At 56.8% G+C, this 10,789-nt stretch overlaps 1 protein-coding gene and 1 non-coding gene across 7 annotated transcripts; both read right to left on the reverse strand.

Moving 5' to 3' along the window:
* Positions 1-1,230: 1,230 nt before the first annotated feature.
* TLCD2 (TLC domain containing 2) lies at positions 1,231-3,964 on the reverse strand. Its single transcript, XM_045375688.3, has 4 exons — positions 3,718-3,964; positions 3,460-3,542; positions 3,141-3,223; positions 1,231-1,939 (listed from the first exon to the last, which is right to left on the reverse strand). The coding sequence occupies exons 1-4, from the start codon at positions 3,891-3,893 to the stop codon at positions 1,487-1,489; spliced, it is 795 nt and encodes a 264-aa protein (XP_045231623.2). The 5' UTR covers positions 3,894-3,964; the 3' UTR covers positions 1,231-1,486.
* Positions 3,965-5,143: 1,179 nt separating this feature from the next.
* Positions 5,144-10,789, reverse strand: LOC102114787 (uncharacterized). Of its 6 annotated transcripts, none has more exons than XR_012425101.1 (5): positions 10,680-10,789; positions 9,751-9,893; positions 7,983-8,065; positions 7,468-7,626; positions 5,144-6,540 (listed from the first exon to the last, which is right to left on the reverse strand). It is a non-coding gene; the product is annotated as an uncharacterized protein (transcript). The 6 variants fall into 6 exon arrangements; XR_010582102.1 differs by having other exon boundaries at positions 5,144-6,687; XR_012425099.1 differs by having other exon boundaries at positions 7,315-7,626.

The following is a 10,789-nucleotide window of genomic DNA, read 5'->3' on the forward strand; positions in this document are numbered from 1 at the left end:
CTGCCCTCATTCTTCCACGAAAGCCTGGGCCTGGGAAAACTCTGTACTGGGCACCCAAGTGGGTGCTTGAGTTCCTTCTGTGATTCTGGACTTCAGTGCCATCCTAAGAAGACAGACCTAGCCCTGTGTTCATTCCTCTAATAATCCGAATTGTCTTTGAAAAGTCAAAAGAGGCCAGGTACGGTGGCTCACGTCTGTAATCCCAGCACTTTGGGAGGCTGAGGTGGGTGGATCACTTGAGTGCAAAAGTTTGAGACCAGCCTGGGCAACATGGCAAAACCTGGTCTCTATAAGAAAACACCAAAATTAGCCTGGTGCAGTGGCGTGCACCTGTAGTCCCAGCTACTTGGGAGGCTAAGCTGGGAGGCAGGAGTATTGCTTGAGCCTGGGAGGCAGAGATTCCAGTGAGCCAAGATCAAGTCCTACACGCCGTCCTGGGCGACAGAGCAAGAACTTGTCTCAAAAAAAAAAAAAAAAAAAAAGAAAAAAGAAAAGAAAAAAAAAACGAAAAGTAAAAAGACACCAAAAAAATTAAAAAATTTAAAAAAATTAAAAGGACACAGTAGGACCAGGGTTAAGCAGAAAAACAGGAGTGTGTGCCGGGCGTAGTGGCTCATATCTATAATCCCAGCACTCTGGGAGGCCAAGGCAGGTGGATCACTTGAGGTCAGGAGTTCAAGACCAGCCTGGGCAACATGGTGAAACCTCTCCACCAAAAAATACAAAAATTAGCTGGTCTTGGTGGTGCATGCCTGTAGTCCCAGCTACTTGGGAGGCTAAGGCAGGAGAATCACTTGAACCCAGGAGGCTGAGGTTGCAGTGAGCTGGAATCGTGCCACTACACTCCAGCCTGGGTGACAGAGTGAGATGCTATCTCATAAAAAAATAAAAAAGAAAAAAAAAAGAAAGAAAAACAGGAGTGTGGCTTTGAGAACCAGAAATATTAGCAGCAATTGCTGTGGCCCAGGTTCTGTCTCTTGGCAACTATCACGTCCATCTCTGCCGGGACAGATAGCACCTCCTCTACCTTCCTCCCCCTGCCAGAATTTGGTTATAGGTGAGATCTCTTTTCTCTGTCCCTATTTGCCCCATACCAGATCTCTCTGATCCTAGTGGGACTTCACCTTCCCCGACATGTCCCTGGGTTAAAGCAAAGAGCTTCTGTCTCCACTGGCAGTTTCTTCCAGCTGCTTGCCTCCTGCCACCCTTTACTGACAGATCTGGCTGTACTTCTTGAGTTTATTTGCTGGAAAGGGCACTCATCTGATGATGGATTTCAGTAAACAGAAACCCAGGTTCCCACCTATCCAACATCAGCTATTCTTCTTAGATCCTAGCAAGGGGAAGGGATGTGAGTTAGCTGGAAGAGAAACCGAGATGCTGATGAGCCAGTCTGGCCCTCACCCCGATGGGGGACTGTGCATGGAAGACCCTCATCTCCTTGTCCTGGCCCCACCTCCCCCAGCGAGGGGCCCATGGCTTTTCTCTAGTCTTTCAGGCTGAGAGTGGAATTGTCCCTGGTGACAGGTCCATCGTCACGATGTGTCCTGGTCCCCCTGGTTTTCTCGTGCCCGGGGCTGGGTGGATGGGGTCGAGACCGCAGGACATCATTGACCAGAATGCGGATCCCCAATATGATGCTCATGACGCCCACAGTGACCAGCCCAATTCCACCCAGGGTGACCAGAGCAAGAGGAACCTGGTGGCGCTGCCGGAATAGCCACAGACTCATCCACCCCAGCGGGACCAGGCGGAAGAGGGCCAGGGTGGCCAAGGAGGCCCAGCTGGTCACGCTGAAGGCCAGGGATGGGGCCTGGCGAGAGAGCAACAGCAGCTTCCGCAGGTGCAAGCAGGCAGAGTTCAACTCCAGGAGCAGAGACACCATGGAGAAGCCCACGTAGTGGCCAGACAGAACAGCGGTGCTGAGGCAGCTCACCACCTGGGAGCCAGGGTCACAGGTCAGAGGACCCCCCACAACCTGCCAGCCATCATGTCCCAATAACCCAGGCCTTAAGAGAGGCTTCCACGCACTCTGTGGGACTCCCCAAACACCTGACCTTTATGCTTTTACCTTTATCCTGGGGCCCTGAGCAGCCTTGAAACAACCCTTCCATAGATGGAGCCAGGATTGGCCCAGGGAGGGGCTGTCTCATCCCCTAACACCCCTTTAACTTCCCATTCCTGGGCTTTCTTTTCTTTTCTTTTTTTTTTTTTTTTTGAGACAGTCTCACTCTGTCACCAGGCTGGAGTGCAGTGGTGTGATCTTGGCTCACTGCAACCTCCGCTTCCCTGGTTCAAGAGATTCTCCTGCCTCAGCTTCCCGAGTAGCTGGGACTACAGGCGTGCACCACCACACCCAGCTAATTTTTGTATTTTTAGTAGAGACGGGGTTTCACTGTATTAGTCAGGATGGTCTCGATCTCCTGACCTCGTGATCCACCTGCCTCGGCCTCCCAAAGTTCTGGGATTACAGGCGTGAGCCACTACACCTGGCCTAGGGCTTTCATACCGCATACCCACACCCTATACTAGGGCACCCCCTTTTCAGAAAAGCTCCATAGTCCACATTTCCGTGATCAACTGCACACCTGTGGGGGGACCCGAACTCCTTAGGCTCACATGGTAGGTGCCCTTGGATGGTGGGTGTCTGGACTCCCCAGCTGTGGCCAGCAGCCACCTCCTCCCCCTAACAGCCTAAGACTGGGGAGCCAAGCACCAGCTGGGGGCAGAGACTCTGTGGGAAATGATAGGATAGAAAAATGAAGAGAGGGCCAGGGGCGGTGACTCATGCCTGTAACCCCGTCACTTTGGGAGGCCGAAGTGGGTGGATCACCTGAGGTCAGAATTTCGAGACCAGCCTGGCCAACATAGAGAAACCCCATCTTTAGTAAAAATATAAAAATTACTTGGGTGTGGTGGTGGGTGCCTGTAATTCCAGCTACATGGGAGGCTGAGGGAGGAGAACTGCTTGAACCCCGGAGGCGAAGGCTGCAGTGAGCCGAGGCTGAACCACTGGACTCCAAATTGGGTGACAGAGTGAGACTCTGTCTCAAAAAAAAGAAGAAAGAGGAGAGAGTGGGAAGCTCAGGTTGGACAGGGCTCCCTCCTCCCTCCTGTCTGGCTTCTCCCCTCAGTCTCACCACCAAATGATGACAGAGAAGATCCCAGGTCTTGCCCAAGGTCTGGTTCCGCAGCAGGTCAGCTCCGTCTGCCAGGAAGTAACCTGTGGGCATGGGGGTAGAGGTTAGGCTGCTTCAGAGCCTGGGCAGCTTAGAGAGGATTTCCAGCTCCCCCCTCCCCGCCCTGCCCCGCCCCTCTCCCAGTTCTTAGGTTTCCCTTGGTAAAAGCTTCAGGAACGTTTAACCCCCACGGGGGAGGGGAATGGACCTCGAAGGACAGCAGAAGCTGCCCCCCGCACCCCCCGTCGCCCCACCGGCCCAGCCTTCCCTGCAGACTTACCCACAGACACGGCCACCAGCACCAGGGCCCAGCTCGGGTGGCCATGGATGGGGTCGGCGGCCATGTGAGGGTGCAGTGACAGGCTGGGGTATGGAGGGGGAAGGGAGGGGCATGGTTAGCCTCTCCAGGCCCTGACCCCGCTCTCTCTGTGGGCGCCCCCACCCCAGTCTCAACTCTGGAGACGCCCGCCGGGTCTCCCGGCCTCAGCCTCCCACCCCTTGCCCTCGCCCGGTGCGCCTCGAACCCCCAAGCCCGCACCCGAGCAGTGCCCCGGCCCCCGAGAGCAGGCTGTGCGCCAGGGAGACGCAGAGGTTCCGCCACTGCCAGCGGTCCCGAGCGGCCAATTCCGGCGTGGGCAGCCGCCGCAGCCCCCAGTGCAGCCCTCGGAACGCAAGGAAGGAGGCGCCGGCCACCAGGAGCCCCGGGGGCGCCATGGCCGGGCAGCGGTTGGGGGGGCGGGGGGTCCAAGTCTGTCCGCTTGGTGCCCGCACTCTCGGCCAGGACTGGAACCCGCTTTCCTGCAGGGCTGGGCCCCCGGCTCCCCTCCCGGCCCCGCCTTCGAAATCCGCAGGAACTTTTCCCTGCTCGTCCACGCCCCATCCCTCGGCTGCGCGGTGATTGGAGCAGCCGCGGGGCCACCACCCCCGGAGCCTTGGCCACCGATCGCGTCCCGCCCCAGCCAGGGGAGCGGTTCGGGGGCTCCGGACCCTGGAGCTCGGGGGGCCTCCAGGATGTTCACCAATAGGGTTCCTCCCCAGCTCCAGGCGTCCCGAAGCGCTGGAGTTGCAGACCTGGGTCTCCAGTCTAACCTCACCTGACACTCCCGGGCCCCGCCCGCGAACCTCGACCTCCTCTTCCAGCTCCAGAGCCTTTCACCTACTGAGCGTCACCGCCACACCCTGGAAGGCAGAGGCCAGCACAGCCCACACGTGCCTGCCCGAGTCTCGCCGCCGCCCCCACTTCCCTCCCAGCATCCGTGGTGGGGAGGGGGCGCCCCACTTTCTTGGAGCCACCCCTTCTGCCTCCTGAGGTTTCCAGGCCTTTAACATATCCCAGAAAACCTGTAATTCCAGCAGTTCTGCTCCCCGCTTCCACAACCCCCAGGAGCCCCCATGTTGGAGAAGCGACGCACTGGGCCCCGCCCTGACCCCTAGCATTGTTTTTGGCCCTACAGAGGAGCCTCATTAGGAAGACGAGGCAAAAGGGAATCGCTGGCCGCCGGTCTTGAAAAGCACCCCCCTTCCCCAAAGGCCTGGTACCTGTTGGGTAGGTAGGGTATCTAACAATCCAAGGACAAGGAAAGGTAACACAGGGTCCCTTCAAGGCTGGGACAGAGTCAGAAGAGAAAAACAGATCTGTCCTGCTCTCAGTAGCAGGGCTGTTAAGATTCTAGAACCCTCCAGCCTTAAGAGGAAAAGTCTCCCCCAGCCCCTCACCACCTGAAGAGCCCCAGGTTTGTACTGCTTTCCTTCCACCTTACTCCACTCCACACCTCTTCAGCTAGCAGTCAGCCAGCAATTCAGAGCTGTTTCCTGCAGCCTGAGAGGAAGGATTCCAGCTACTTCAAAGAATTAAGTTCATAGACGAAGAGGCATCCCAACCAAACCTTCTCACCAAAAAGCTGAGGTCTTCCCTTCATTCTTCTACCCCCACTTCTCCAAAGGTTTAAATAATAACACCAATCTCTTAAATTATATTTATTATAGGAAAGCAATACACAATTAATGTAGAAAATTTGGAAATTACAGAAAAACTAAAGATGAAAATTTCAGTGACTTTGTTCCACCATCCAAAGATAACCACTAAACATTTTTTAGCATGCCTTTCGTCTTTTTTATCTGCTCTACGTATACAAGTATACACCCATACTTTAAAAGACAAAATTGAGATCACATAACATGCACTATTTTTACAACCTTTTAATATTCAAGGAGTATTTTTCTTTCAGTCAGATGTTCTTTTACATGACTTTTAATGTCTGTGCAGTACCCCACCATCTGGATGGAGATACAATAATTTCCCTAAGCAAAATCCCCTACTGCAAACTTTCATTACAGCAGAAAAGGAATGAATTCCCAACCAAACCATTGCTTCCCATTTTTCTCCATTGCAAACCTAGGATGAACATCTTATCACTAACTAAATCCTTAATTATTTTCTTAGGATAAATTCCCAAAGATAGAATTCATAGGTCAAAGGACGTGGAGCTTTTAGGCTACATGACACATATTACCCAACCGCCATCCAGGAAGCCTGCACCGATGTATACGATGTATACTCCCACGCGCTATATATGGCAATGTCATTTCAATAGTCTCTTTGCCAATATTAGGTCTTATTTTTTTCTATTATGGTTTGCTAAGGGAAAAATGCTTTCAGCTCTATTTGCCTTTAATTACTAATGAAGCATACATTTTTTTCATGGTTTTATCCATTCCGATTTCTTTTATGAATTTCCTGTGTATGTCCTTTCGCAGATGGCTCTTGGTCCTTGAGGCTGCTTACATACACATTACAGGCTGGGCGGAGGTGGAAGTAGGGCGGTGAAGCCACAGGGCACTGCACTATGGTGCCACATCTTGGAGGCAGAAAGCCTGGAGAGAAATGGCGATCAAAGGAGGAGAGGGCTGGAGGCTTGCCGTCGATGGAGGCTGGCTGTCCTCCCTCCTTTTGGGGTGCTCCTGGCCTTTATGGGCTCCTCTGTTGGATGCCCAGGTAGGACCCTGTGCTCTCCAGGCCTGGTCCTTCACTGGTCTCCGCATTTCCAGGCTCCCTTTCCTCACCTCTGCTCCATGATGGGTGAAGATGGCAGAGGCACATGCGAGGGCTGGAGGGAGACGCTGTGGCCAGTGAAGCAAGAAGAAAGGACGGAGGCAGTGTCCAGGAACAGAGTGACCTTTGTTGCAGCCTATGCGTCTATCCCCTCCTCTCTACCACTGTCCCACTCAGCTTGGCTGCAGAAGGGCAGGGTTCCACAGTCTACTCTTCTCCACATCCTTGAGTTTTTCACAAGCGGAGGATAAGATACAGCTCCCTGCACATCTCCTCCCACCAAATCGAACAGACAGCTTCCTGTAGCCGCTGGGTGAGAATGGATCAGGGCTGGAGGGGGCAGGTTTACACTGCCTGATATCCAGAAGGAGGTCACATCCCACAACCCACCTCCCCTGCTTGCTGCAGGGGAGAATTTCCCGTCTGCACAGGCCTGAGCTGGGGATCACACACCACCTTGGAAAGCAAAGTGAGGAAAGAAACAGGGCAGCGGCAGTTAGAATCCCACCAAGGGGCTGCTGTCCTGCTTTGGATATCAGGGGAAGCCTTGGGCCACCCTTGCATGGGGGGACATCGTGGAGAGGCGAGCTCCTCCTAGCTCCTTGCATTGGTCTAACTCTAACCCCCTCCTCCAGCTTCCCATTACCCCGCCCAGCTCCTGGGTGATGGTGTCAGGGATGGGGGAGGGACAACAGCTTATGTGAAAAGTGTGTGTTCCCACCCACAGCGGCGCGAGAGCCCAGGTGGGCTTCTGACTCCCTCACGTACACTCATCTGTCTGGCTGCCCATCTCACAGGTGGAGAAACTGAGACAGGAGGCCTAAGGGTCTCAGACACAGGTAAGCGGCCAGGAATCGAGAGTCTGGGCCAGCCTAAGGAAATGCAGGGAAAAATAAGAGCAGAGGGATGATCCTCACACCAGGTTCAGTGTCACTTTTCCTGGAAGAGTGAACTTACTTTCGGACCTCATCTGGAAAGGCCAGTGGGGAAGAATGAGAGACACGGAAGGAGGGTCAAGAAGGAAGTTGGGGAGACAGAGTGTTCTCTCCACTTCTTCCCACTGTCACACAAAGACCAACTAACCTGGGCTTGTTTGAGCCTTCTACTCCTCAATTCAGCCAGTGTCTCTAATCTAAAACCGCTCCTTGCTGGGCCAATCTGGGCAAAGGCTCTCCAGCTTTCCCAAAACGTATCATCAACCCTGCTGTTCCGACCTTCCCAGCCCACTTCTGTCACCTTCCAGATGATGGGGAAAGCAGCTCCTCCTCCTCCTCGAAGCCAGGGGCAGAGGGCAACAGTTCTTCAACTGGCAGCTTTAGCTGGGTCAGGACATAAAGCTTGCCACTGAAGAACTACTGCGGCTCAGCCAGGTGAGGGTGTGAGAGGAACAGGCTCCTAGGGGAAAGGGAGGGAAAATGGGAAAGATCTGAGCAGGGCATGTTGCTGCCACGCTGACCCACTCACTGGCCATCAGGGTCCTGCCCCGGTAGACCTTTGAGATTCTAATGAAGGGTTGCAGCTCTGATGTGGGCCTGCAGAAGCTGTTAGCCTCAGTGAGCAGCAAGAGGCAGCTGTAAACAGACTTCCCTTACTCTTCTTTCCAGAACTGGAGTCTAGAGAAACCCAGTCCTGCTCTCAGCCACCCCTGCCCTAGCAGCCCCCGGGGGCCCAGCCTCCTCAGCATTCAGACAGGGCAGAGCCCGAGACCCTGGACACACCCCACCAGCACGCAGGTACTAGAAGTGTGGTACCTCAGGTCCAGAAATATGAGTTCAGTCATCAGCCCAAATGACTTGTTCCCAGGGAGTTCAGCTGGAAGGAGAGTTCTGGGGGCCTGGATTGGGGAAGAGTGAGGAAGGGAGGAGGCCTAGCGTTTGAAAGAAGGTCAGCAGAGGCCCCGGGGCTGTGAGGGGCGGACAGGGGACCACAGGCTGGAGAGGAGGGAGGTGTGGGCAGGGTGGCTGGGGCTGTGAGGGGCGGGCAGGGGACCACAGGCTGGAGGGGAGGGAGGTATGAGCAGGGTGGCTGGGCAGCTTCCCCAGGACTCTCGGATGCCAGGCATTCCGCTTGCGCATTCCGGGTACATCTGGTATGAATTCCAGGCTGTCTGCCGGCCCCTCCATGTCTGAACTTTGTTCCAAGTTCCAAGCCCCGCCCCCACAGTTCCAACGCATGAATCAGCAGGAAAAGCCGGGCCCTGCAGCATGGCCCAGGGAGGGGGCTGGGGGCGTGGCAGGCTCGGGGGATGTGAGCTGGGGAGGGCGGGTCTCTGCTGACACTCAGTCCAAGGGCATGGCCCACGCCAGGCTGAGGGGCCAAGGCGGTCTTGCCTTGGAATTTCTATACTCAGAGGGTAAGAAAGATTGGCGGATACGGGGTGCGGTTCAAATTCCGAAACCCTCTTGGGAGGCATGAACTTTGTGTATCTTCCTTCCCCTGGGTGACCAGTCCAACTCCGTCCGACCTTCCTCTGTCTGAGATAGCTCTGTTCAACTCAGAGGAGTCAGCAGCTGCTGAGAGTCTATGCCAAGCAGGTGCCCTTGGCTGCAGGGCGGGGTGGGCCCAGGGCACTGACCCTCTGACCAGCTGCTCCATCAACCCTCTGGCACTCTGACAACTCCTAGCCCAGTCTGACAGCCAGGATGACAGGCCAAAGGAGTTGGAGGCTGGAACCAGGGCCGGAGGGAGGTGGGGGCGACAGCCTCGCCGGAGGCCATGGGGAGGGGCCAAGAGTTGGCCGGGAGGTGGGGAGAGAGGGAGCCCAGTGATGACTAACCCAGGCGCCCCACCCAGCCAGCCGGCTTCCCAGGCAGTCAGGGCCAGGCCTGGGCTAGGGGCCTCACAACCGGACAGGCTGGGGGGAGGTGCAGAGGTGACCTTCTCTCGGCCCAAGACGGCCAGTTAGTCTGGGGAGGGGGGGTTAGAGTTTCCAAGCCCTCCTCTTGCCCTCTTTCCCCCGCCCAACCGCGGTGAAACCCTAACCTTTGGGTTGCATAAGGCCCCGGCACCGCCGCCCCCTACTCCTCTCCCCTCCCCCCTTACATAACATCCCCTGGAGGGAACGAGAGGAGGGGCCGGCCCGCCCAGCGACCCCTTCCCTGCCAGGGAGCTGAACTGGCGCTGAACTGGCTCTGACCCAGTGAACGATGACAGAGGCAAAGCACCTCCCCGCCGCCCGCTCGAGGGGTCCAGAACCTCCCCAGGCTAGATGGCCGGCCCCTGTATCCTCAGACCGCGGGCCGCCGGGTGAGCCGCCCCCGGCCCTCCGGCCCCTCGGCTCCCCCAACCCCGCCACTCCGCCAGCCCTTCCGCCACGACTCCCGTCCCGGACTCTTTCCTCAGAGCTCCTGACACACTAACCCGGCCAGTCCAGGCCCCTCTTCCCGAAGCGCCCCTGCCCCCGCCGCCCCCTCTCTCCTCCCCGGAAGGGCAGGGTGTGGCCGCCCGGACCCCACTTTCACCCTCCATCCCGTTACCGCGGTTTCCCGCTGCGTGACCGGATGGCCAGCTCACACCCACCTGGTGCTGGGTGTGGGGGTTGCTGCGCAGAGGTGAGCAAATCACTGCGTCCTCTCCCCACGGCCGGCGGCGCTGTCTCTTCACGGCGCCCAGCACACACCGGCTCCAGGCTCCGATCAGCTGGCGGCGTCGTGACGCACGAGCTGCGAATGCACCGCCCGGGGCCAATCACCGCCCACTGCTGGGCAACGTGGCCACGCCCACCCGGGGCGCCGGGGCCTCGCCCTGGTCCCGCCTCTCCAGGCGCCCTGGCTCTGATTGGCAAGGAGGCCACCCTTTTGCCGGGCGGAATTGCACCAAGCCCCGCCCACCCACTCACGAGCCGGCCAGTAGACGGAAAGGCGTGGCCCAGCCCTTCGCGTCAGCGACCCGCTTAGAAAAGCGCTACGTCAAACGAGAGTCCTAAAGAGCAGGCGAAAGTCACGGCGTCTGCGTTTGCAATGCATGCTGGTCCGTGTAGTTCTCAGCCCGACACCCTCCTTCCCAGAACCCAGTGCGCTCTGTGAGTTGGCATTTTTAAACTGAGCTCGGAATCCGGCCCAGGGAAGTCCTTAAAGGGCGACAGCCCCTCCTTGTTGGAGCCGTGAGTGCTTCTTTTAGACATCTCCCAAACTGACTGGCCGGCCTCGGCGGGACGCTATAGCTCTTTAAGGAAAGGTGGCGCGGACCAAGGAGCAGGAGTGGACAGAGCGTCAGCCCCCAGGGTAGCAGAGGCTGCCGCTGGAGAGCTATCGAGGCCTTTTGGAGGAGGGAGGATGCTCACCTCGCCCAGCCCAGCTTTCACTGGAGAGACCCAGCCCACTCCTCCTGGGGGCCCTTCCTAACCAGAGGAGGCTTTTTTCTGGGATGTCTCTTCCCAGTCCCAGAAGAGCCCCCAGAGCCTCCCAAGAGGTAGCTTTCTAACAATAGATTCATAGCACAGTCCTCACCTTCGGGTACAGGGAGGGCTTCTGGTCAGAAATTAGGGGATGGGCCATGCCAAAGTGCAAATGGTCAGCAATCGCATCCTCTGATTAACCCCCATTCAGTCCCGCCCTCC

Source organism: Macaca fascicularis, chromosome 16, assembly GCF_037993035.2.
Source record: "Macaca fascicularis isolate 582-1 chromosome 16, T2T-MFA8v1.1".
Taxonomy (NCBI): Eukaryota; Metazoa; Chordata; class Mammalia; order Primates; family Cercopithecidae; genus Macaca; species Macaca fascicularis.

Coding starts and splice junctions, on each gene's coding strand:
- TLCD2 (XM_045375688.3), bottom strand. CDS start 3,893: ATGGCGCCCCCGGGGCTCCTGGTGGCCGGCGCCTCCTTCCTTGCGTTC. Junction 3,543..3,717: donor GGGGCCGGGGCACTGCTCGG/GTGCGGGCTTGG, acceptor TCCATACCCCAG/CCTGTCACTGCACCCTCACA. Junction 1,940..3,140: donor TTCTCTGTCATCATTTGGTG/GTGAGACTGAGG, acceptor CCTGGCTCCCAG/GTGGTGAGCTGCCTCAGCAC.